Genomic DNA, 27208 nt, shown 5'->3' with positions numbered 1-27208 from the left:
GTGAAAAATAGTCATAAGTCACTTTTTTCAGGGCTGTTGTAACTTCGCATGATCACTAAGTGAGCTGTTGTAAGTCAAGGACTACCTGTATTGTCTACAGATAACCAGGTTCACACTTAAGTTCTAACTTATGGTTTAGGGCAGTGATGGCGAACCTTTTAGACATCGAGTGCCCAAACTGCGCACATGCACATGCCCAAACTGAAAGGTGTGCATGCGCATGCGCAGCAGAGACCTGAAGACCAGCTGGCCGGTGGGAGGCAGGGCGTCCCAACACCAGCAGCACAGCAGATCAAGATCTTTTTCTTTCATGAGCTTGTTTCATCATTTGCAGGAAACAGAAGCTCACAAAAGAAATGCCACAGAGATCTAACCTGGGGCGATGGCACACGTGCCAGCAGAGGGGGCTCTGTGTGCCACCTCTGGAACACGTGCCATAGGCTCACTATCTAGGGTCAGGGTTAGAATTGCATGTCATGCTAAATCATGAATTGCACAAATCACTTTTCTCTCTTCTTGCTTCCCGTACCATATAGCTTTTTACTATAAATGCCCTTCTGTTTTCTTCCACCTGGAGATTTAACCCTTCCCATCTCAGTGACAAAGCCTCTTTCAAACGTAACAAGTTGATATTTTTCAAAAGCTTTCATTGATACCTAAGGGTTTAAAAATAAAGAGACTATATAGGGCAAGTATGAAGTCCATAAATTTATGATCCTACTTAATTTTCTGTTTATTTTTCTGGTTATTTATTCACCCTTTTAAGAAGTAAAAATATTGGCACAATAACATCAGAGTTCCAAGCATTTAGATTACATTTGAAAAACATACAAGTCCATAATTTTGCCATATTAATTTATTAAAACATATATATATTAAATATTTAAGGTATGAGCATTTCAATTACATTCATTCATTTATTCATTCCTTCAATTTCCATAGCCGCCCATCTCAATGTTGTAGTTGATTATCTTTTTGATCATACAAGGGCTTATTCAGATATAATTTCAGACAGCATAATAAATTACACTCCCTACATTTGACTGCATTAGTTTCAGAAAACAGAAAGTCTGACATGAAGAAAAGAGCTGCCTAGAATGGATCTCTGAACAGATCTCTGTATTTTCCCACAATGACTTTCAGTTCATAAATCTAGTGCATTAAGCTCTTGTTCAACACCAGTCAGATAAACAAGTGAAATTACAATGGCCATTACAGACAATAGCTTCTCTGTGTTTTAACTCTGAAATGATAGATGTTAAAAGAAACAGTATTAGTGGACCAGAGGTGGGTTCCTACCAGTTCGCACCAGTTCGGTAGAACCAGTTCTTCAAATCTACCGAACCAGTTAGAAGAGGTTCCACCAGTGGACCCGGAAAGCAGGCCACACCTACAGAAGAGGTTCCAAAATTTTTTGAAACCCACCACTGACAGACACACACACACACACAGACTCACACAGAGAAAGAGAAAGAAAGGAAGAAAGAAAAAAGGAAGAAAAGAAAAAGTGAGAGATGAAAGAAAAAAAGTAAAAAGGGACAGAGAGACAAAAGGGAGAGAGAGAGAGCGAGCACATGGCCGGCAAGCCACTCCCACCAGGTCACATGGCCGGCAAGCCACTCCCACAAAGGAGGCCATACCCACAGAGTAGGTTTGAAAAAAATTTTGAAACCCACCACTGTAATGGACAATACTGGGCATATGGAACCTTTGTTACCCCACACTTGAAGTATATCCCTCCTTCCCTGAGAGGAAAGCTAGCATATTAAAAGTCTCCTCCTGTTTTTATGATCACCACTACCTGTAATGTGCTTTTTGTATTATATTTGAATTGTTGTCATCTGGTTTCTTCTAGCACACTGCAGCTGGTGCCGAAGGAGGAGGGCAGTCACTGGTTTCTCCAGGTAGCTGCCTAGAAGACTTCAGAGCCACACCATTCATTGAATGCAATGGTGCTCGGGGGACCTGCCACTACTTTGCAAACAAATACAGTTTTTGGCTTACCACCATTGACAATCAATTTCAACATTCACCACCTCCAGATACACTCAAGGCTGGACTCATCCGAACACATATAAGCAGATGCCAAGTGTGTATGAAAAATTTGTAAAACAAACAACCCCCTCCCTTCCAAAAAAGAAATGTCACTTCAAAGTGGCATGGATTAGATTTTGTTGGTGCTTATTTAACTTATTACCTCATCATTTGAACACCATTGTTATCTGGAAGAACAAACACTGCAAGTACATATAACCAAACAATTGTTCAGCCTTTGTTCATGTTATTGTGAGTTTGCTTTTATATGCTGCAAATAATACAGTCTGTTATGGGAATAAAACAATAGACAATGTTTCATTATTAAATACACTTGCTGTCATTTAAATCTGATTTACTGTCAAATGATATTTATCTTTTTTTCAATGTATTACTGAACACTACTAATTCTTAGTCATTGAGTATTAAATAAACATTTAAACACAAATGCAAACTATGTTGGAATTTAGGATTTTAAACTGTATTTGGCAAACTCATATTGTTAAAATGAAAATGACATTTCAACATCCTCAAAACAGTGAAAAATAAGCTGTATGCTTGCTCTAAGCGAGTTCTGTTTTAGCTGAGTTGTTTGGTTACAAATACAACAGAACAGCAATGTTTTATGGCTGCATGGAATATATTTTTGTTATATTTCAAGGCCTTTATTTTTATACAGTTACTTTAGTAAACATCCTGTTGCTATTAGTGCCTAATTTCAAAAGTCTGCAGAGAATGAACAATAAGCTTTATTTATGTGTCACTTGACTTTTTTTGAATGCAATCTACTATTATTCTATGCAATATCCTCAATGGATAGACATAGCCCATTAGACCAGAATTCATTTAATATTACTTTAGTACGGCTTGTAGATAAATAATCTATGGCCTTTTAGATGTTGATATTCTACCTGAGTTGATGAGAAATTGTGGTTTGGAATCCATATCTGAAGGTACTTTGCCTATTTAGGCAAATAGTACTTCGGCTAATTCTCTTCAATCATTACTGGGTATCACAGAATCTGTCATAATAATCTCATAATTTAAGGAATAGCACAAAAGGAAGGTGTTTAGAAAACTGTGCCTTGCAGCAATTGTAATTAAAGCTACAGTCAAGAACCACTCCCCTAGAGAGTACCATTTAGTAAGATTTGTGAGTGCCCATCCATACTTAGGAATGTGACATTTGTCAGTCTTCCCAATATAAGGATGATAAGAGAGACTCAATTAGTATCATATTCTTGGGAGGGAAGTGAGTGACGGAAAAGACATCTCTGCACAGAAGGAATTAGGACTGTGCCTGGGAAAGTGAAAAACACACTTTTCTCATAGCAGTGTAATACCAAAGCTGTGATTATGTGCATACTTAACCGTACAAATGAAGCTTGACTGGCTTCCAAGTAAACATGCATAAAATTGTTGAGTAAATCAGATTCTATCCCCAATTCCTTCACCAGTATGGATAAGCAAATGAAAAGGAGGCAGAATCTCAATGCGACAAGTGGCAACAACCCTCTTTGGGTGGCAGGAATAGGGCAGCTGCCCAGACTAATCTGTAATTGGGCACTTGGGACTTCCCACTGCTCCCCAGAGTGTTTCCTTCCCAAATCAAATCCTGAATAAGAAATGCTCAAATTTCCTTTCATGTGTTTCTCCTTTGTACTAAGGATCACAGTGTTTTATTTTGTGTGACAAATAAAAGTATCGTTTTCTTACTGAATTGGTACAGGTTTTATAAGACATAACTTAAATCCTAAAAAAAGAAAAATAATCCCATGTAAAGAAACAACCCATATATGAAGTGACTTGAAGGGGACAGGACAAGAGAATCCATGGAGCTCTTATTTAAAAAGCCCTGGCATTCCCAATGTCACTGTCTAGTAAACTGTAGCAGCACAGAGGTTGCAATGGAAATGTGCATATCTAAAGCATCACCTTTAGATGCAGAGCATGTAATCACACATTCAAATCAATTTAAATTCTTCATATTTAAGGAAATTCTGTGGATCTATTTCTTACATATCTGACAAAGACTGAAAAAGTTTCAGAATTAGAAGAGCACTATGGGGATTTAGAGGCCCAATGATTTTTTTATGGATTTTTTATGGATTTCCAGGCTCATTTCTCATTTACTATTAAAATCTATTTCCTCCAAGGATGAATTCAGCACTGCTATTTCCTGCCAGAACTCAGTCCTAAAATAAATACCATAATAATGTACCATATTTGGGATTCAGACACAAAATATATAATCCAGGCATACTTTAGTCTATAATCTCTAGTTTTATCAATTATTGTCACAAAAGTAATTAGTAAATTTTATTGCAAATATAAATAGTTTAAAAAATAGACAGAGGTAAAGAGCTGTTTTGTGTCAATAGATTGATCAGCTTCATAGTAACTTCTTTTACATTCAGAAAATGTGGAGATAACTGCAGATCTTTAGAAAAAGTAATCTAACAAGAAAAAAATTAAGTTGATATTTTTATATAATTCCCCAACAACAGCATTGAAAAATCACTACTATCACCAATACATTGTCATCACTGATTACAACCAAAGTATTAAAATAATTTTGATTCTCTAACAATCAAGTTCCTGTTATATTGCAATCATCTCCATAACAAAACACATCTATTTTCTTCCCTGTCCTCACCCACTTTTACAAATTAAATGTTCCCCCTAGCCATGTACTCACATCCACTTTTATGACTGTTAATTATTCATAATTTAACAAAAATATGTTTAAATAATTTCACCAGAATCTGATCTACTAATAACCCAAAGTATCCACTCTTACTGATTTAGAACATAAATAACTCATCAAGCCCCTGGAATTTCAAAGATTGAAGCTAATAGTACAATTATAAACATTATTAGTTCCAATACCACCAATTCACCCTTGAGTTCAGATTAACCTAAAACTGCAGACTACTTTGTGAATTCCTTTGGGTGCATTTTGTTATAGGAGAAATGGGGAATAAATTTTTGCCTAACAAATGTCTGGCCTATATTGATTGAGACTCTATATTGACAGTGATCCAATCCCATTCTATTAATCTGACTTCCTTTTTTGGTCTGGCTCCGGTGGCCCACAACCATGCAATTAATGAGGAGGGAGAAAAGAAAAGAATTAGTTATTATTTTGCTGAAAAAATATGGTGTGAAATGGCTGATCAACAGCTATCTCCTTCCTGAAATCTATTTCTTCATTTATAAATTCCTCTACATAGTGAATGCCTCATATCAAAAGCTTCTTGCCAAAACAAATACTAAAGATTCATGTGTAAAACAGCATATAGTATCATAAATTTAATGCAGGGGGCAAAAAAATCACAGTGGACTTTAAAAGCTTTCAATAATTGACTCCAAGCTCCCCTTCACTGAAGTTTCTTTCTCATTACATCATTTACAGTAATTGTTACAAAAATTCATTTTTATAGAAGATGCAGTTTGTCTGGTTGCCCTTGTTATTTTTGCATTGTCTTCATTCAACATTTCTCTTTGCAGTATTGTAACACTTTTGCATTGTTGTAAAACTTTTTCTGCATTGTCCTTCAATTGGTGTAAAAATGCATTCAGAGTTATCTGCAGCATGCAGTGTGTGTGTTTTTAGCAGTCTTGCAGTTATTTAAGTCTACTGTTTGTGGCAAGCCTTCAGCTTTTTGTTGCAAAATTACCGGTAGTATCATTTCAAATACATTTTCAAAAAGATGGTCCACATTATAACCAGTTTTTGCACTAGTTTCAAAACACATTTTTTCTGCTGCTGGAGCATTTACCTCATCCAACATTTTATACTTGAGGATTTTCCTATAAAATGCGGCAGCATCATTCATATGGACTTGTTTTTTCACCTTTGTAGAAATGGAACTGTTGGAGGGTTTCTCAAACTGATGCTTGTCTTCTGATTCTGGCAAAGAGGCACCTGCATCTGTCAGGTCAACTTTGTTCCCAGCAATAACAAAGAGACAATCTGGGCTGGCGGAATCTGTTAATGCCAAGAATCTATCCTCAAGTTCCACCATGCTCTGTAAGTTAGTTACATCATATGTGAGAATGACAGCTGCTGCTCCTCGGCAGTACATGGACCCAAGGCCGTGGAACTGCTCCCGACCTGGAAGAAAGAACACAATACTGAAAGAGGATTAGGGGACTGGAGTCTGAAGCATATGAAGAACGGTTGCTGGAATTTGGTATGTCTAGTCTATGAAAAGAAGTACTAGGGGTGACATGATAGCAGCGTTCCAATATCTCAGGGGCTGCCACAAAGAAGAGAGGATCAACCTATTTTCCAAAGCATCAGAAGACAAGACAAGCAACAGATGGAAACTAATCAAGGAGAAAAGCAACCTGGAATTAAGGAGAAATTTCTTGACAGTGAGAACAATTGATCAGCCTTGCCTTTAGCAGCTGTGGGTGCTCCATCGCTGGAGGTTTTTAAGAAGACAATGGACAGCCATTTGTCCAGAATGGTAGTGTCTCCTAGTGGTGGCAAAGGGTTGGACTAGAAGCCCCACAAGGTCACTTCCAACTCTGTTTTCTGTTAAGTAAAGAATATTGCCAAGAGCCAAGGTGGCGCAGTGGTTAAATGCAGCACTGCAGGCTGACTGCTAGATCAGCAGTTCAGCGGTTCAAATCTCACCGGCTCAGGGTTGACTCAGCCTTCCATCCTTCCGAGGTGGGTAAAATGAGGACCCGGATTGTTGTTGGGGGCAATATGCTGACTCTGTAAACCGCTTAGAGAGGCCTGAAAGGCCTATGAAGCGGTATATAAGTCTACTGTTATTGCTATTGCTATTATTGCTATTGCTATTGGCTTGACAATATATGAATTCCTGAATTTTCCCAACAGTTTTGTTGTACTTTTGCAACAACTGAAAACTCCCACAAGCAGACCATGAATTCATCTTTGAATTGGACAAACTTGAGTAATGTAAACCTTTATACTGGCCCGGAAGATAAGGAAACTTTGTCCACCACCCACCCTAATATATAATCCCCAAAAGTGGCTGCTGCAGCCATTCCATAATAAAATTTAAAAATCCTGCATAGAGAACTGTTACTGACGCAGAAGCGTCAAAGCTTCTTTTGGAAAAGCTGCTTAAGTTATGCTAGAAGCCCAAAAAACTCTTGGATGTTCCCAAAAAGCTGAAATGTAGGGCCTAAACGAAAACAGGAGCCAGGCCCTGGAGTGAAAACCCTTCCAGGGAACCGAGCGGCCGCGGTGCCGGAAAACCAGACAACCGGGTCCAGGGGGCCGCTCAGCTCCTCCGACCGCAAGCGCTAACTTCCCACGGCGGAGCGAGTATGCGCGGCTAGTAAGCAGCGGTGGGCGTGTCGGGCTGCTTTCCCGAAGTTGGCAAAGTTAGCCGAGCGCGGCGTGGCGCCTCTTGTCCCGCGTACTGTCTGCTCGGCCTCGGAGGCGCAAGAGGGAGAGCCACCCCCACCCCTCCCTCCGCCGCCGGGAAACAGCCAAACTCGTCGACGTCCCCCTTCACCTGCCGTGTCCCAAACCGAGATGTTGTGGGGGCCCCACTGCTTGAGGTAGAAGGCGCCCCCGACGGTGCTGACGGTGTCCTGGAAGCGCCGCTCCATGTAGCGGTGGAGCAGAGACGTCTTGCCCACGTTCATGTCGCCCAGCAGCACCACCTTTCCGTCGGGCTTCATGTTGTCCCGCCGGGCGTGATGGCGCAGCCTTCCCCGTCCTCCTGGCGCTCCTGGAGTTCTTCGGAGGAGAGAGGCGGAGTTGCGCTTTCGCTCTCCTCCGAGGGCGGAGGTGAAGAAGGGAAAGGGAGGGCGCAGGACGGTCGGCGGCGAAAGCCCTATGGAGAGAGCTGGACGTCCGCAGGCGCTCTGATCGGCGGGGGCCGCTCTGGCCTCCTCGCGGGAACGCGGCTAAGCAATTAACGCTGACGAAGATGACTCGGCCACGGTTTGCTTAATGGTGATTAACTCACCAAACCGGCCACGGTTTGCTTAATGGTGATTAACTCACCAAACCGCAGTACAACTGGATGGCAAAGAACAGGGACTGAGTTCCTAGCACAGCTGTCAAAACAGTACTTGCCCCATTATGATAATACTCTATTTTAGAGTGTACTGCTATATTAAGTTTAAAGATGTGACAGAATATTTCAAAATCGTATTAATGAAGAAATGTGAACTAAAATAAGTAGCTCGCTCTCAGATCCACCCACACACAAAGCTGCAATATAAATTGCTCCATTTCCTTTTATTTCTTTGATCCATTACATTATCTTACGAAACCCATTTATCTTTCACAACACTTTCTCTGATTCTAATGGAACTCAGACCAATTTTTCCCATCGGAGAGCTCTCCTTATTTTCTAACCGAGATTTCTTTAGGGCAACTTGTTTCTGTGGAGTAAGTCACACACCGAATATAAAGGGTTTTACTTTTGAGTAGATATCCATAGGATCGTTATATACCACGAAAGAGCAACAGTATAAGAGAAACTGAAATCAAATGAAAAATGAGATACAGTTAGACCAGTGATGGCGAACCTATGACACGCGTGTCAGTGCTGACACGCGTAGCCATTTGGGGTGACACGCACAGGATTTCATGCGATTCATCCTCGGCTCCTGCATGGCCGCCGAGGATGAAAGAATCTGTGCTGGAGGAACGGGGGGGGGGCAGGACGTGTGATCTCCCCCGCCCACACTCACTTACTGTATCGCCGCCGCCCCTTTCTGAGCGCAGGGGCTGCTGGTAAGGCGTGCGTGCCGTGCGCACACACGTCATCAGCACGGCGATGGAGGACCCGCAGGAGAGGAGCGCGGGAACAGTGCGCGCCTCTCTCCAGTCAGGCCGGCACAGAGAGTCTACTCCTGGGACTGTCGGTTACGACCGCACCACAGCAGGGAACAGCGGAGTGCCAACGGGAACTGTGAGCGCCATTAGCAGCAACTATTGGGGTGCCATGGACTTGTAATTGCCCACAATAACTGAGATAAGTGAGGGGGAGGTTGTGTTAGCTTGTTAGGCTAGTTAACCCCTAATTGGCTATCTATAATTCTATCTGCTGTCACTGGCCCACTGATGGAGCACCCAAAAAATAAAAAACAAAGGTTAAGTAAAGGGAGTGGTAGTGGCAGTGGCCGACCCTTTCAAGAGACATGGAGCGAGATGTATGGCATTATAGAAAAAAATGGCAGATCATTTTGCGTTCTATGTACTGAAACGGTAGTAAGCAGAACGTGGAATATAAATAGACATTTTGAAACTAATCATTCCCAGCTCTTGGAAAAAAGTGAGGATGAAAGAAGTTACTAAGCAGGTATGTTAAATAATTTGTTTTTGGTTTATTAAATACAATTATATATTGCAATTATACATTTTTGTAGTTTAAACTATAAATTGCGCAAAATTATGTTTTTGTCAAAGTGACACACAACGCGAGTTATGCTCGATTTTTTGCCGATTTTTGACACACCACGCCAAAAAGGTTGCCCATCACTGAGTTAGACAGTTAGTATAGTTAGACCTTGATTTATGAGCATAATTGAACCTGCAATTTAGCAGCTCACCATGTGACTGATTTTTCTGATTACCATGTGACTGACTGTATGTTGAACTCTTATGAAGGGACTCATGCAAAATGTTTCTTTTACAAAAGGTTTGTTATATAACAAGATGTCTCTCTTTTCTTCCAATGGAATGTGCTTATTTGGCCTGTACTGGCTGTGGAAAAAAGGCTGAAATAGCTCCAATGGAAGTCAAGCAAACAAAATCAGAATCAATTTGGGTTTATTTAATATTGAGGTCGTGAAGAGTAGACATGACTTAGTGACTGAACAACAATTTATAATGCTGGGAGATCCTTCTGATGTCACTCATGCCCTGGGGATCATATGGTTATCACATTATTGCATGTGTAAGTACATGGGCTGTCCTTGAAGACCACCCAGAAACTAAGCTGGTTCTAAGCAGGAAGCTAAGCATGTATCACCACTGCTGTGCAAAAGCTGCGCTAGCTGCCAGTCAGCTTCTGAGTGCAATTCAAAGTGCTGGTTGTTACCTATAAAGCCCTGTCTGGCAGAGGGCCTGAATATCTGAGGGACAACCTTCTTCCAGTCATTTCTGTCTACCTGCCGTAGTAGTAGTACACTCCGTCAGAATGGGTGTACTCCAAGTCCTCATCATTAAATATAGTCATCTGGTGGAACCAAGCAAGTGCACCTTCTGTACACCAGCCCCTATCCACCCAGATATATAAAAATGCACCTTCTCCAGAAAGCTCTGAAAACTTGGCTCTGGTCCCAGGCCTATTAATCTTTGTCTAGGGCTTTTGTTTTGTTTGATTTTTGTTGTAAGATTATTTCAGGCTGGGCTATCTGTCTATTTGGTTTAATGTTTTTATCTATTTTAATGTTTTTGCTAGCTTTTTTACACTGTCTAGAATAACCAGCTTAGATTATTATTAACCCAGTTATAATTCCATATTGTTGAATCTGGCTTTGCCCAAATATAATAGCTAAGAGTTACTAGTTTAAGAAATTCAAAGCCCCTACCTACTTACTCCAAACTGCCTCTATGAAAATGATAACATCCACCTTCCCTTAACCACTCATTTGAGAGATGTTACTGTTGTGCCCCTGTGCAAGCAGTTTTTACGGTTCACCGACAAAAGGGCGAACGACAAAACCGCGGTGACAAAACCATGTGTTCTAAAGCACTCTGACGAATGAGCGCTGAATCGCGCTGACAACAGCGCGGCGACAGACGCGTGCTGTAAAACTAAACCTAACCCTAACCCTAAACGTAATGCTAAACCTAACCCTAACCCTAACCTTAAGTTAAATCGGCTTTCTGTCAACGCGCTGTTGTAAAGCGCCCTTGTCTCCGTGCTGTTTCGCCGCGCTGTTGTTGGCGCGTTGATGATGTCGCGGTTTTAGCGATGCGGTTTAGTCGGGCTTGGTTTTGTCATTCGCCCTTTTGTCAGGTCAAGAGTTTTTACATGCCCTGGGGGAGGGGGAGGAATTGCTCTATTTTCAGTGTGTAACCTGCCCAGTGCCATGTGAGCCATTTCATTCCACAGTAAGGACTAGGTTTTACAATGTGAATAGCAATAGGCATGGAACTGAATTTATTCAGCTGTATCCTATAAGGTGGCTGGGAGGAGTTTTTCTGGTGACACTGGGAGAAATGAGATTTAATTTTGAAAGTCCAGAAAGAAAAAGAAGGAGGGCAATTGAAAGACTGTAAGAAACTATAAAAGAAAGTAATGCTCTTAGTAATTGTATACCTTTTTTTTTTACTACCTAGGTAGAAAACATACTTCAAGTCAATGCATTTACCACCCAGGATCAGTAGTTGGGGTGCAGGAGGAGGAGGTCACTATTGTCTTCAATTCTTGTTGCAAGTTTCATGCATGTTTTGCTTGATCCAGTGCAACTCATCTTACTTTCTTGTGAACTTCAGTCCTGGTTCACAGTAGTCAGGTACTTTATGTGAAGCCAGTTTCCTTTTGAGGAGAAGAGGGAAGCCAAGTACAGTAGGAATACAGCCGTTCTTGTCTCTCCTTGTCATCTGACCACATCGCACACCCCCATTGCATAGTTATGCTTTCTTCCTTTTTCTTTCAGCATAAAGCAGTGGTTCCCAAACTTGGCAACTTTAAGACTTGTGGACTTCAACTCCCAGAATTCTCCAGCCAGCTCTGGCTGGAGAATTCTGGGAGTTGAAGTTCACAAGTCTTAAAGTTGCCAAGTTTGGGAACCACTGGCATAAAGCAAAATTAGTTGCTACGGGCTACTGACTTCATGTTCTTTGCATATGCTTTTTAAAGGCACTGATTGGCTCTTGTGCTTTTGTGCTGAACTTTTAATCACATATTTTGGGAAGTCCCTGCCCAAGAATGAAATATTTTGGGGAATAATTTGAAAGAAGAATATTATTTCCCAAAAGGGAGAAATGGAGAAACATGCTCAAGCAGCCTCAGTCTTAATAGCCTATAGCAGATGCCCATTATGAAATCGTGGGGCAGCCTATTCACAAAATACCTTCACTTCCAGGTGATGGAATTAAGGACAAGACATGACCTTAACCCCATTCATTGGGAAAAGTGGAAACAGTACCTGTCCACTTAGAAAGGCAGGCAGGCAGGCTGCAATAGATAATAGGATAAAATCAATTACAGGATTAGGACTAAGGAAGTCATAATTAAGACCCATCCAGAGCCTTGGCAAAACAAATAAATCAAATAATGCAATCAAATAATAAAAACAGACAAATTGCATGGTGTGGTTCTGTTGATCAATAAACAGTCTTTCTTTCCAATCAGCCTCCATGTTATTGCCAGCGTCTTTCTCCCAGCTTGGAACTGAACCAGATGGATTTTTCTTCCAACAATATATAATGAGCAGCAATTGTATTTTGTTTTGCTGCAATTATCAGGTGTTATTTGTATCCACTGCATCCCTTGTGTAATTCATATATGGGTAAGTTGTGGTCTGTTTTTGGCTAGGCCAGGTCTGAAAAACTTTAGATACCAAGAGCTTTTATATCTCTTTGCTTTTGCTGTCCATACAGGTTTTTGCAATTCTAGTGTTAAACCTCTACTTTGGTTTCCCCCAAAAAATTCTGCCACCCAATGTTTTTGCATCCTATATCTGATTTGATTCCTAAACAGTTCATAGTCCTGCTACTTCAACAGGAGCTATTATACTGTAATAATAATTAAAAGGGGATGGGGGAACCCTCCTATTTGAAATGCTAAAACATTTCTTAAAGCATTAAAGATTTTAAAGCATTTTGTCTGAAGATGCAGAGCTGGTATTCCTCTCAAACGGCGTCGCTTCACGGGATTGCTTCAAATCGAGTCTTTTCAGCGGCGGCCTCGTGTCCCGCTATATGAAGACTCTGCCCGCTGGCATACGGCCTCGTATTGTAGTTGCTGGGGCATTTATAAAAGAAGCCAATACTTACTTGGAATCGCCTGTTTAACCTGCAATAAAGCGGACACTAATGTAACCTATCGCGGAGCTCTTGAAGAGCTTTCCCGTGGTTTCCGAGACGTGCTCGTCATTTCCGACAAAGGGGTGGTGCCTTGAAAGCTCCTCGCCAGATTTTTGTTGCCCAGTTCTTGCCTTTCAGCCGCCGTTCCCGCGCGTTGTCTCGGACGCTGGTGCGGACGACGGACTTAACGGGAGGAACGCTCCCCTTCCTCTCTCCCGGCTTTTTGTCTTTTGGCCACTGGTGACGTGGAGCTCCGGGTGCTGCAGGTTTTGGTGTTTTGCGCGGCAGAGCACAGCCCTGCTGGGGCGGCGTTTGCGGGCGAGGCCTGGGCCGTTCAAGGAAAAGCCGACGCGATGAAAGGTAGCGAGTGGCGGGAACCGGCACCGAGGGAGGGTTGCTGTAAGGTGAAAGGGCCGCGCTTGAGACGCTGCCTTTGGAACGAAATGTATTTCTTTTTATAAACGCTCCCTTTAATATGATATATACATATTAACTCAATATATTTTGGGCACCGATTAGCAACAGACATAACAACATCCAAGACATGCATGCATTTTAGTCACAGATCTGGAAATGATTGATAGCCTTCTATTTTTAAAGCATGATTTTATGCTATATTTAATGCACGCTGCTTATCTTCTATTAAAACCATCCTACATCATTTCTCTTCCCTCCCCAGATAAATTCCGTAATTTTACATATGCTTTTAAAAAGTATCTATTGTTTTGAATTTTCCACCCTTTTTCACTGTTGGGTAAATTGTAGCATTCAGGGAATCATTTCTTTTCTCTGCACTATACATATTGCATATTGTACCCTCTTCTTTTTAAGCCTATGCCATATTTATGTAGTACACATTCATAGATATTTATGCTAATCCATACTAGGAAGTGAGGTAGGATTAGGATGTCAGTTGTCACCCGAAATGTAAATGTAAACTTTTTTTTTGTTCATAGTTGACGCAGAAAGGCTCTGGAAGCACATGGGAAAAAATAAAGTAGACAATATATTTGAGTGTATGCACAAGGCACTGTTGTCTTTGCAGCAGAAGATCAAAGATGGAACTGCAACAAGTGAAGGTTAGACAACTTTCTAAACTATCACACCTAAATTAAGAAATTAGTGAAACAAAACTCATACTCAGTTTTGCAGGTATAATTTGTGATATTAAGTAATCTGTCCTATGCAGACAACCTTGGCATCGGACCTGGGTACCTGAGAGACCGCCTCCTGCCGATTACCTCCCATAGACCGATTAGATCACACAGGTTAGGCCTTCTCCGGATCCCATCTGCCAGCCAATGTCGGCTGGCGACTCCCCGGGGGAGAGCCTTCTCTGTTGCAGCTCCAGCCCTCTGGAATGATCTCCCCGTGGAGATCCGGACCCTCACTACCCTCCCGGCCTTCCGCAAAGCCGTTAAGTCCTGGCTGCTCCAGCAGGCTGGGGGGGGGGGCTTTCGAAATATCCAGCCCCTCAGAAATTGTGACTGTTGTATATTTTAATATGTTGTCTTGTGTATTATCCCCCTCCCTTGTTTTATTGTAAGCCGCCCGGAGTCCTTCGGGAGTGGGCGGCATACAAGCTCAATAAAAAAAAAAAAACAAAACAAACAAACCTTGCAATAATTTGTAATGGTTAGGTTTAGAACTGGATACAACAGTCATGCAGAGATTGCAGCTGAATTTAGTAAGCAAATCTTATTTCTACTACAGTGGTACCTTTGTACTCGACTGCTTTGAAATTCATCAAATTTGGTACTCAACCCATTTTGACCCAAAAGGTTTTTGGGAAATGGCTTGCTATTGCTGCCTTCATAGGGTGGAGAAATAGTAACTGGCCCAAACTCACCCAGTTGGCTTCATACCGAAGGCACAATCTCTTGATTGTGTCTTGGGCCTTAACAGCTACACCAAACTGGCTCTCTTGGTCTTTAATAGGAATGTTTTACAACCAATTTTGTTGTATTTAAGTACAATGACAAAAAGATTATACTTATACTTATACTTTAATTTAGATTCTGCCTTCAGAATCTGAAGGCAGAATCTAAATTAACAAATTTGTTGATCTTGGTGGCTCCTTGCAATTCTGTGAAAATAAGTAGGAGGAAAAATGTATCTGCACATATGGGGCTTCTTTGTTCCAAAATATGTACCTGTATTTGATACTAAGTATGTAACAGACTATAAGTGGTTGGGAATCACACTTAAGTCTCAAAATGTATGGAGGACTTCAGCTAAGAGATATCAATCAAAAGGACCTGTTTATTAACATCTACATCATTTTAAAATGCTATATCTGAGTGCAGTTTTCTGTTTTTGTTATTTTGAACAGAATGCAATCAAGCTTTGGCACTTGTGAACCAGCTGGGTATGACTGACCTCTTACCCCTGGCACATGGTATGAAAAATCTCATTGCTTTGTTATAACAGATGATGACATTTTTTCCTTTCTATAGGCATTAGCCTCTTACCTAGCCAGAGAAAAAAGCCTGAGGAATTACTTTTCCTCACATATTGGCTCTTGCTTGATTTTTCTATAAGGAAATTGAGCCTGATTCCTATTGTCTACTCTCTATTGCATTTTCCATTCCAGCAGATTCAATACTTGGGTACTTATGTTTTTAATTTTCCACAAAACATAAACGTAAATAGTCATATTTTATGAGGGACCCAAATTCAAATTTCATTGTGACAGATCAAAAGCTTTCTAGTAAACATTTTGAGAAAGCTGAAGCCAGTCCATTTAATATTTCACCATCTCCTGTAGCAAGGCATATGTAATTCCCCTGAATTGGGTCAGAATGATCTGTTGTCTAGTTCATTGTTACCAAGCACTTCCAGAGTTTGGATAGAAGAATTTACCTAGCACACTGCCTGATCTTTTTAGTGGAGATGGCTTTTACATGTGAAGCAGTTGCTTTTCCAATGATACATGTCTGTGGATTTACTAATCGACAGACCTCTGTTAGCAGAATATTATGGAGTCAAATTCTTGCTGGTTTACCTCTTTTAACACTTATTGTTGTTTTACTAAAAGCTATCTTTATCCATTGTTCATCACTTGAACAGGACAAAGAGTGCTCTTACTGGTGCATCAAATATAAGAGGAATGTGTTGCATCTATTTTGTCCCTAAGCTTGACGTCTAAAAGAATTTCAACGCAAACTCTGCCCTTCAGATAGGTAAAACCATCAGACTCCATCCTGTGCAAATGTTTTTATGGAGTTGGAGTGGGGACATCGGTTCCACCACAAAACCGCGATGCCCTTATCCGCGCCGACATAAGTGCGGAGGCAAATCCGCGGCGTCCGAAGCGCTAAGAAAAAAACGACCCTACCGCCGCGACAACAGCGTGGTGACAGAAGGGCATTCTACATGCTTCGTTCTTTGCCTCCAAAGGTAGCCCTCCTCCTCCAGCTGACAGCGGCAGCGGGCACGGGGCAAAGCAGGCTGCCCAGCAGCATCAGCCCATGGGAAGGGTCCAGCACAGCCGCGGGGGGCAGCAGGAAGCCCGCGGGGGGCCCGAGTGAGGCCGCCGACGCTGGCGGTGGCGGAGGACGCCGCAGCGGCGGCGGCTGAGGCTCTCCCGGGACCGGCGAAGCGGGCTTGCCCGGCGGCGGCAGCCACCCGTCCAAGGAGATGTTGTTGAGGAAGAAGAGGGCGGCCTGCCTCCGCCGGGCAAGCCCGCTTCGCCGGCCCTGGGAGAGCCTCAGCCGCTGCCGCGTCCTCCTCCGACGGCGTCGGCGGCCCCACTCGGGGCCCCGCAGGCTTCCTGCTGCCCCCCGCGGCTGTGCTGGACCCTTCCCGCTGGCTGCTGCTGCTGGGCAGCCCGCTTTGCCCCGTGCCCGCTGCCGCTGTCAGCTGGAGGAGGAGGGCTACCTTTGGAGGCAAAGAACGAAGCATGTAGAATGCCCTTCTGTCACCGCGCTGTTGTCGCAGCGGTGATGACGTGCGGTGATGACATCGTGGCTTTAGTGATGCGATTTAATCTCCGCTATTTTGCATAGCGCGGTTTTGTCGTGCCACGGGGACATCATGGTTTGCTCTCTAATCCCCAAGTTTTTACAATAACAGTTTCATTCTGCATGCATCTCCAGCTTTTTGTAAGCGTGATAGTGACAGGTTAATTTATGTGCACTGGAGGTGGGCTGTATAGTGAAATCTGAGATGAGGAAGAAAAAGTGAATTCCTCTTCTGTATTATATTACAATAATAAATTAACATTTTAAATACTTTTTGCTTGACTATTTCTATATTTGCATTAACATTAATCTTAATGATGTAGTTAATAGTTTCTTAATTGCATAATTGTGATAAATCTAAAATGTGATTTTAAATGTATGCTTTTTAATAAAAGTATAAGTTTTTATGTTCTTTTTCTTGTTGTTAAAAGAAAATAAGAATATGCGCAATCTGGATTTACCTCTGTCTGCTCCAGGGAAAATTACAGAAGATGCTGGAGATGATTTTTCTTTGTAAGTAAAACTCTATAAGTACATAAATTGTCTTTTTGCTGTTTTTATATCTTAGAAGTTCAAGTTGAAACTTCATTTGGAAAGTAAAGTACACTAAACAGATTAGAGCACATCAGTCAAGATGACTGTTCTGAATATGAATTTCAGCCTTTCCCATTATTTCTCTATCTTTTTGTCTATTTTGGATCTTATTTTACCTTCTCATTTTAGATTGTTTTCAGTTTCTTCCCTCCTCTCCTGCACTTCTCTCATTCATTTTCCTGGTTACTGCCTGCTCTCCTAAACCTTTTTCTCCCTGCCCTGTCTTTTTCTAGAAATTGAAATGTCCTTTGAATGGCAAATACATACTTCTTTTGGATACTAAGGCTGCATAGCTAAACATTGCTGAACATTTTATGATAATTGGTGGAGGAACTTGCCTTGAATCTGAATGAGAAATTCTGCGTTGCCCAATCAGCATATGTCAGCATAGTTATAGCAATTCTCTGTGTCATTGTCTGGAGATTCTCAGTCATCCTGCCAAAAGTGATGAAGTTTCTTGGATGAGAAGCGAAAAATCCTTTTTTTCCTCAAGGAAAAAACAGTCCCATTGTCTTTCAAAACAGCACCTTTGAGATCCCTGTGGTGTTTCTCAGCGAATGGCTACCTGGGTCACTAATGGCGCACAGGAGTCTATGTGAGGCACATCTTCCTTCCCCAACACAGGAAAAGAGCCCAAAAGAAAGAAAAGTGGGGAGGTGGGCAGAGTTCATGGTCTCCTGTTGAGCATCTGGACACAGTATTGCCTGCAGTCCAGAATTGGAGTAGTTAGGAATTGCACAGGCTTAATTTCCAGAATAAGTTTTTTCACAGTAGTTAACTCTCTCATTATTTGGATGAGTCTTAATCAGTTCCTTTTAGGCAAAATCTGTTCCTACATCAGCAAACAACCTTTGTAGGCATAGTTCTCTGATTTGTGGATAAATGGGCTACTCCCCTATTTAGGCAGGTAGTTGTTCAGCCCAGGTTAGCTTTTGCTCATTAATTTGACAATACCAATAATAATATTGCACTTTTTATGTCCTTAAAACTTACTATCAATGATAATGTGACAAAAGAATCCTTATAAACATATTTGTATCCTTTTTAGAAAAGATTGATGGAATTCGGTTGGGGTTTTTTTCAGTGTTTTGTGTTGGTTTTAGAGAAAACTTAGTAGAACTTAACAATATAAAAGGCAGTTACTTATATAGATTAAGAGAAAATTGTAGAAGTTCAATTTATAAATATTATTGGATTAAGATCATTGTGTTGCTTTCTTAATGCAAATAACTGATGGTGAAAGCTGCCTGAGTAATAAATAACCAGTACCTCTGTCCAGATTTTAGTCTACCTAAAGGTGAATCCAACATAGAATCTCTAAGGCAGGGGTGTCAAACTCGCATCGTCATGGTGGCATCACATGACATATTGGGACTTCCCCCCTTTCACTAAACTGGGCGGGGGCGGGGCCAGCACATGACGCGTCCAGCCTGCAAGCCACAAGTTTGACACTGCTCTAAGGGGTTCAGTTACCATAATACAATAGCTATCTGCCACTCTTTTCTTTCCTGTTGCACTGAGATTATATACCATCCTAGGCAGTTGTCACGCACATTCCCCTTTGCTGTGAGGGTAGGATTTTAAAAAAGCATGCATCAAACATGGAGAGATTGAGTTATCAGATTCACTGAACAATATTATGTATGAGCAAATTGTAACATCTCACTGATTGCTTGACACTTTTTAATTTTTTTTTTACATGTATGGCTATAAACGGCAGACTGGAAATTGATGAGGGAATGGGTTTAAGAACTGAAGGAGAATCTACAGATACATCTTCCAAGTTCTACCAGGATCATGTCTGTTCTAAGAAATGTCTTTCCAAAAGACCATGGGATTCCTACAAAGAAGAAAACCCATTGAAGTTGCCAATGCTGTGTCACTTCCAGAGATGGCATGCCAAAGCTGATTCTGGCTCAAAACCACACGATGTGCTATACAAAGCTCCTTGTGGAAAGAGCTTGAGAAATTTTAAAGACGTGCAGAATTACTTATTTCAAACAGAATGCAGCTTTTTATTTTTAGATCATTTTTCTTTCAATACCTACGTGCAGGTATATAGAAGCAGTTCTAGTCCCCGGGCATTTGTCACTGATCCAGATATCAGCCAAGGGGCAGAGACTGTACCAGTGTCATTCTGTAATGATATCAGTCATGATCGGCTGCCTTGCTTTAAATACCGGAAGACCTCTTGGCCACATGGATACTTCTTGAATAACTTCTCCAGCAGTTTTCTTGACTCCTGCAACTGTACCGATGGCTGCATTGACAAGTGAATAATTATCCATTTTTAAGCAGCATTTTGAATAAAGTTTGTATTTTAAGTGTGGGTGTAGTGATGAAATAATGGAGTAAGAAAGTATATTTCTTTAAAATAATGGCTTGTTAAAGGTATCTGTGGTGTCTACAAGATTTGAGATCAAACAGGGACACGTGATTATTTTGTTTAGAAAATATGCAGAACCTTGAAAGGTCCTATTTAAAGGGGAAAGGTCAGTTTGCATTGTAAAGGAATTATTTGTTGAAAGCCTTAATTTTTAAACTTAAGCAAATATGGCCATCGGTGGAGAAGCCCATCAAAATTCTACATGAAAATACCAGAGAAAGCACTTAATATGTTTGCTTTCTCTGAAAATGTTATCATCACACCAGAATCCAGGGGATAAATGGGTCATGTTGCATTATTTCATATCCTTATTTCCACTAGATCTACTGTGTGCTTTCTAGGACAAAATGTACGTGCCTGCTTCTTACTAAAGGAGCCTTCTTGAAAACTTCTATGTCTCAAAGAAATGGACCATCTCACGGTTATACTTATAAAAGGCTGGAGGAACCTATTTCCAGTGGGTAAGGAATACTATGGTTAAGTTTGTGATACTTGTTAACATTGTATCTAATTTACTCACATGTTTCACTCATATAAACTCTGTTGCATTGCTGTTTTATATTATTATGGTTGGTCGCACAGTCAGGCAGATATTTAGACTGGGTTTGGCATTCTTCTCCATCCATGAGGCCTTCCCAAGGACCCAGGATAGGCATCTATTGCTGTTTAATGATATTAAAGGCATAAAGATATAAGGCTATAAGCTGTTCCAAGTAAATTGGAATTGCAATTTACGATTGACTAATGATTTTGTCAATGCTGATTTTGTCAATGTTGATGACATTCAAATTGTGCTCCAATTGACTCTACTGTATATATAGGCGGTATTGAGTAGCGAATTTCTGATTGTTTTTCCATACAGCTGCAGATATTACTATCAGTACTACTACTATTATTCTGGTGCATTTGAGTCAGGGTTGATACCAGACTGCAGATTTTTTGGGAAAGGTTTTTAAGAAGTGGTTTGTGCTTCCTGCTAGGGCTGAGAGAGTGAGACTGGCCAATGTCACCCAGGTAGCTTCATATCCAAGGCGGGACTGGAATTCATAGTCTCCTGGTTCCTAGTTTGGTGCTTCATCATTATACCAAACTGTCTCTCCCTTTTAAATAATAGTTTATAATTATTAGAAAGTTTGTTTCTCATTTCACCAAGGAACTAAAGGGGGAAGGAAATGCAACTTGTGTTGAAAAATCTAGGTTGGAGCCTGGATATCCTAGTGCTCTCAGATGGTTATAGCTTAATGTGTTTGCAACCCAGGTTTGCACCTGAAGGCAGTTTTTATAGCATTTTAATTGTCCCAAATTGACCTATTTGCATTATATGTAAACCTATCCTTTATTACTTACATGAGGAGCATTCTAAAATAAAAGGTTGTAAAGATATGGGTTTTTTTGGTCAGTGTTTGTTTTGAGCATGCCTGATATCCTTGACTTACCATTCATTTAACAATGGTTTGAAGTTACGACAGCCTTGGGGAAAGTGCTTTATGACCTATCCTCAAAGTTACAGCCGTTGCACCATCCCCATAGTTAGTGATCATCATCCAGTTGCTTGGCACCTAGTTTGCATTTACACATGGTAAAGGTAGTCATGTGATTACAATTTTCAACTTTTCCAACCAGCTTCTAACAAACAAAGTCAATTGGGGAAGTCAGATTTGTCAAATGACCGCAATGATTCCCTTAATATCTGTGGTAAAAATAGTTGTAAAATCAGGTCTAGCCATGTGATGACTGCATTGACTTATAGAATCATAAGATTTGAAGGGACCTTGGTGGTGTTCTAACACAACCCACTACAGTGTTCATTGCAGGAATTTTTATTGCATCCCAGACAAATGGTTGTCCAGTCTTTTCTTGAGAACCTCCAGCGATGGAGCACTCTACAACAGAAATTCTCAGTTGTGGTCATAAGTCAAGAACTACCTGCACTACATTGTGTCTCTGTATTGAAACTAAGTATCAGTAAATACATTCTCTGCTAAGGAATTGCAATAGTTGTTAAAACAAAAGACACAATAAATAAATGCATTACCCAGGAATGCCAATTGTTATCTTTTTCTGTTCAAGCAAGCAGCATTCATATTGGAAGACCCAAAGGAGTGAATATGTGTGTGTGTTTGTTTATCTGTCTGTGCTCACACACACTTAGATGCTTTCCCCCATAATCCTCCTTTATCTTTTTTTTGTGTATCAGAGTGTATGAATGTAGCTTCCTCTGCAGCTGTGACAAGAACATGTGCCAGAACAGATTGGTACAGCATGGCCTTCAAGTTCGCTTACAAGTCTTCAGCACTGAAAAGAAGGGCTGGGGAGTTCGCTGCCTTGATGACATTGACAAGGGAACATTTGTTTGTATCTATGCAGGTAGAGCAAAAGTATTTTAAGTACAGATGATTTTATTTTATATGTCTATGTCCACATGCGCATATTATCCATACACACACATAAACACAAAGGATTGAGTAATCACTGAACGTTTCAGTACTGAGTATTATGATTCCGCTGTAGAATTAATATTTGCATAAGTATTCGTTGAGGTTAATTTGTTTCCGTGGGAATAATTTTACCATTTCCTCTGTTTTCAGGCTATGTAGTTTATTAGGTATTTCAAATAGATGCTTTACCTCTAAAAAGTGTTTAAAGAAATCAGTATTCCAGTTGTGATTTTATTTTACTTAAAAGAATCTTGTCTAGCATCTTGTCCTGACTAGGCAATGTTTTCTCTGTGAAGCTGTCTAGAGAACTAAAATTTTTATTTTATTTTATTATTTATTTTATTTGTTTTTATTTCATTTTATTTTGTATTTTTATTTTATTTTATTTTGCATTTAATTTAATTATTTTATTTATAATTTATTTCCCACATTTATTGCTTGATAAGTAACTCAAGACTGTGAGTATACATAATATTCCTTCTTTCTCCTATTTTCCCAACAACAATAACCCTGAAAGGTGAGTTGAGCTGAGTAACTAAGCCAAAGTCACTCATCTGGTTTTCATGCCTAAGGCAGGACTAGAACTCACTGTCTCCAGGTTTCTAGCTTGGTGCCTTAACCATCAACAGGTTTAACCCAGCATTTTAAACAGCTTTATTTCAGTCATTGTTATGTCCCCTTTTATAGCTATCAGTGATATTATAATTTCATTAATTGTATATTATATTAGAATTCTTAAATATATAAAATTCCCTTCTCTCCACCCCCAAAGAAATGCCCAAGACATGGTGAATACTACACTGAAACTTTTGGGAGCTGTTTCATTAGCAAATTATATTTTAGAGCTTTGAAATTAATGAAATTCTCCAGTTGGTTTGGAACATTTTTTGTTAGGAAAATCACAAATAGAATTAATAAAATATTTCAGTACATTCTCATCTGTTAAAAGGGAGGCTCTACTAATCACTCCCTGTAGGGCTATTTTAGTCCCTTAAAGTTTTCCGTTTACCCACACCTGACATTAGCATCCTGGACACTCAGAAGTTCTTCTAAAGTTATGCATATATTTTTGAAATTTTAGTTTGCAGACATATTTACACCTATTAATCTTGAATGTAGAAGTAGAACTGTATTTCCGGAGTAGAAATCACTTCTTTATTTTTGGATGATCTGGTTTCACTTCCAGGTCATCCAAATGTCACTTAAGCAAGTAGCTAAGCACTCAACCACTTAAGATTGCTGTCTGAGGGAGAAAAATATTCAAGTATATCCTCACTAATCTGTCTTGTTCAAGCTGTTTTGTTTCGGTGGGAGAAGGTTTCAATTTGCTTGCTGCCCCAATATGTTAATGGGGTTTCTTGTTTCTCAGTTATCCCAAATAGACTTGAGTTCTATCAGTTTTTACTGTCAGCGATTACAATTGAAGGGAATGGTACAAAATAATGTAATTTGAAATTAACATTAAATGTTGTTTTCCTATCCTGAATTTAGATTTACACTGTCTAATATATAAAATCAGTAGGGCAAGGGGAGATTCACTTTAGGCATATCTGAGATATTCTTTTTACCCTCCTTAAGTAAATTTTTTACTGCCATACTTGGGGCATAAATGTCATAAATACAGTATTTTATTCTAGGGAAATTGATGTCCAGAGATGAACATTACCAGGGTAAAAATAGTGGTGAAATTGAAGAAGTTACCAAGAATACCAACCAGAGTTTATTTTCAAGAAAGAGAAAACTGGATACAGTCTGTTCTGATTCAGAGAATGAACCTACTCAGGACACTGGAAGAAAACAATCTTTACATCTGAATGCTGAAGGTCAACCAAATCAGTAAGTTAACAATAGTTACGTGTTTAAATAGTCAGTCTCCCTTCACTGTTTGAATCTGGATAGAGCCACTTTTATGGTCCATCTAGTAGTGACTCATTAACACCATAAACATGTAATGTATACCTCTAACAATACAAGCATTTAAAAATTCATGTTAAATCAGAATATATACACAATTGCTCTGAGTAAGCATGCCTCCTCTCCCCTTGAGATTAAGTAATGAGGAAGGAGTTTGTTGGAGTGTCTGGTTCTTTGGTGGTAGTAAAGAAAGAGAAAGAAATTAAGCCCACCTGTTGGACCCAGAGAAGATACAATCCAACTCAGAATTATGTGTTCAGAATACTAAGTGAGAGTAGTATTAGGAAGTTGATATTATTTTACATGTGCTTGAGGCAAATGGCTGATTTCTTTCAAGACAAATTTTAGTCTTAAATCCCACTGTGGATGAATCTACTCTCTACCCAAACTATTCCTTTGTTCATTTTACCCTAACCCTAATCTCTCCAGATGTTTAATCCTCACCTCAGCCTTATAACATAAAAATGCAAATCATAATATTAAACAGTGTGGTGATGCCCCTTATTACAGCAGTTCCAAAACCTTCTCAAATTAAGTAGAAGCTGGGCTTTCAACATAGTTCAATTGACAAAAATTAATATTATACAAATTCTTTTATTTCAGTAGAATATGCTAAATTTTCCAAGTGAAGAAACTCCCAAGTGGATCTGCGAGTCTGTTTACATAAAAAAAAAAGTTTCAGTAAATTTGTAATCTTTGTAGCATTTACCACTACAAAATTTTCCCAAGATGACAAGGGATTTGCTGTAAACAATTATTTGGACAATTATTACAATTAATAATTAAAAAAATAGTTTAAAGAATTCTGCTTTAACGTATGCTATATAAAACCATGTTTCTGTTAGCAGAATTCAAAACTACACTTCATGCAAGAATTGGAATGTACATACCATTGCAAGACCTAAAAGTAAAGCATCCCTTCTTCAAAGACGCCGGCAAGAACTAGTAAATATTCTGCATTTATTTTTGGACTGCCTTGTTGGCTTTTTACTTTATTTTCATCTATACTTCAAATGTTTCAAATCTCTTCTGTTTCTAAATTTGGTAGCCATGTAATTAGGGAAGATCTTACTTTGCTCAGTGAGTAATAATACAGTACCACAGTATTTCTCGACCTCAACAACTTTAAGATATGTAGACTTCAGCATGCCGGTTGGGGAATTTTGGGAACTGAAGTCCATGTATCTTAAAGTTACTAGAATTAATGAACTATCCTGCACTGTTTCTTCCTTCTCTTGCCCCCAGAATATATATACATATTTTGATGAGATTATAAAGATAATAAATTACCACAATTGGGACCAGAATGTCTGTTGCTAATCAAGATGGTTGTTAAATGAGTCATGACCTCTTCTGCCACAGTTGTTAAGCAAATCCCTGCAGTTTTTAAGTGAATCTCATGGTTAAGTGAATTCAGCTTCCTCCATTGATTTTATTTGTCGAAAGCCAGCCGAGAAGGTAACAAATGGCGATCATGTGAACCCAGGAGGTTGCAACCATCATATACACATGCATGGTTGCCAAGTGTCCAACCATGGGGATGGTGCAACAGTCATAAAAGTAAGTAACAGTTAAATGACTTTTTCCAGTGCTGTTGTAAGTTGGATAGGTCACTGAACTAATGGTAACAAGTCAAGGGCTACCTGTATTGTGTAGATATGTGTCAATTATTCTGAGCTTGAAATAACTGTCTTGAGATTAAATCAAGCTGTTTTCACCTTAATGAATGTGCTCCAACATTTCATTGAACTGGCAAATGAAATTGTAGTAGTCCAGTTCAAATTTGAAAAGGCTGTTTTGCATTTGAGCATTTCTGACGTTGAAACATTTCATGCACCTTTGTAGTTAGGAGAAATAAGAGTGTCTGAGAAAGATTATTATAGGATAGCACTGTTTGCTGAAGCTACTTTTAAATTTGTCCTTCCAACAAATTTAACAACCAGCGCTTTGAATTGCACTCAGAAGCTGGACGTACTGGAATTCTCAGTTTCCAATCTGGAATTCTCTAAGTAGAATATTTGGGTTTGATTGGCAATCAGGAGAGTCTCCTACAGTTAATTTTTTATTTACCTTACTTCACCCTTGCTCATCGTGTCCTGTGGCGCTGTATGAAAATCAGAAAATGTATTTGTTGTATCCAAGACCCAAGAAAGCCAGATGGCTTCTAGAAAAAGATCAAAACCTGACAAACCAACAAAAGAAATCCAGGATTAAAATTCCTAGTTTGTCTACTCTTACTAGATTCTTTCTTCAAAGGGAATTACTGATGCCAGCTCTGATGAAGATGAGAGTTCTTTATGTCAGGTGTCAGGAACAAGAAGAATAACTCCAGCAACCGAAAAAGGAGATAAACGTAATGTTGCACCTTTTTTTTTCATTTACAACAAATTTGACAATAAAATTGCATATCCCAAAATCACTATTAAGGAGTTAAAAGTACTACAATTAATAAAGTCAAAAGAAAACTGCATAAAAATAATGCTGAAATGTAAAAGCGTGAAAAATTCTTACCAGCACAGAAAAAACTATAATATTCTATTAATGTAATATTCAGCCTTTGCCATGGTTTCTTACCTTTGGTAGGCAGATAGCCTCAAATATTACCTCCCTGATACTCTGACTTGAAGAGTTTTTGAGCAGTGATGATCTAGTTATTTCGGACAGTTCAGTATAGCTGCCTAGAACACAAAACTAACTTCTTGCTATGGGGGTAGTATACGTATATTTAGCAGGCATATGTGGGATCTGCTATGTAATACGTGACATGAGACTTAAAATGCAGGGTTTTTTTCTGAACATAAGCCATTATCAGAGATACACAGTTTTTAATCCAGAGAAAATAAGGTATTTCACACCCCACATTTTCTATATTTGTTAGCAGTTCCTTGTAGGACTT

General features: G+C 39.8%; 3 protein-coding genes across 3 annotated transcripts in view; 2 read left to right on the top strand and 1 right to left on the bottom strand.

Moving 5' to 3' along the window:
* Positions 1–4581, top strand: part of COL4A2 (collagen type IV alpha 2 chain) — a 199725-nt gene extending 195144 nt beyond the window's left edge. Inside the window, exon 48 of the mRNA XM_032212654.1 lies at positions 1856–4581. Within this exon, the coding sequence (XP_032068545.1) occupies positions 1856–2110 (255 nt within the window). The 3' untranslated portion in view covers positions 2111–4581. The remainder of the gene's footprint in view (positions 1–1855) is intronic.
* Positions 4341–8614, bottom strand: RAB20 (RAB20, member RAS oncogene family). The gene is made up of 2 exons (XM_032212655.1): positions 7536–8614; positions 4341–6151 (listed from the first exon to the last, which is right to left on the bottom strand). Exons 1-2 carry the CDS (start codon positions 7702–7704, stop codon positions 5619–5621), a joined length of 702 nt encoding a protein of 233 aa, XP_032068546.1. The 5' UTR covers positions 7705–8614; the 3' UTR covers positions 4341–5618.
* A 3141-nt stretch (positions 8615–11755) lies between these two features.
* The window catches only part of SETDB2 (SET domain bifurcated histone lysine methyltransferase 2), a 54013-nt gene continuing 38560 nt past the window's right edge, over positions 11756–27208 (top strand). Inside the window, exons 1-10 of the mRNA XM_032213041.1 lie at positions 11756–13378; positions 13975–14097; positions 15351–15416; positions 17412–17493; positions 19295–19846; positions 20302–20421; positions 22158–22327; positions 24036–24234; positions 25158–25257; positions 26569–26665. Coding sequence (XP_032068932.1) covers positions 13372–13378; positions 13975–14097; positions 15351–15416; positions 17412–17493; positions 19295–19846; positions 20302–20421; positions 22158–22327; positions 24036–24234; positions 25158–25257; positions 26569–26665 — 1516 coding nt within the window. The 5' untranslated portion in view covers positions 11756–13371. The remainder of the gene's footprint in view (positions 13379–13974; positions 14098–15350; positions 15417–17411; positions 17494–19294; positions 19847–20301; positions 20422–22157; positions 22328–24035; positions 24235–25157; positions 25258–26568; positions 26666–27208) is intronic.

This window comes from Thamnophis elegans, chromosome 3 (genome assembly GCF_009769535.1).
Source record: "Thamnophis elegans isolate rThaEle1 chromosome 3, rThaEle1.pri, whole genome shotgun sequence".
NCBI classification, from domain to species: domain Eukaryota; kingdom Metazoa; phylum Chordata; class Lepidosauria; order Squamata; family Colubridae; genus Thamnophis; species Thamnophis elegans.
The sequence above is the reverse complement of the archived record's forward strand: the minus strand, read 5'-3'. Positions and strand labels throughout refer to the sequence as shown.

Bases quoted from the DNA above. Each gene is read 5' to 3' on its own strand.
- RAB20 (XM_032212655.1), bottom strand. From the start codon at position 7,704: ATGAAGCCCGACGGAAAGGTGGTGCTGCTGGGCGACATGAACGTGGGC. The intron at 6,152-7,535 runs GTGAAGGGGGAC...TCTTTCTTCCAG, and splicing joins CTCGGTTTGGGACACGGCAG to GTCGGGAGCAGTTCCACGGC.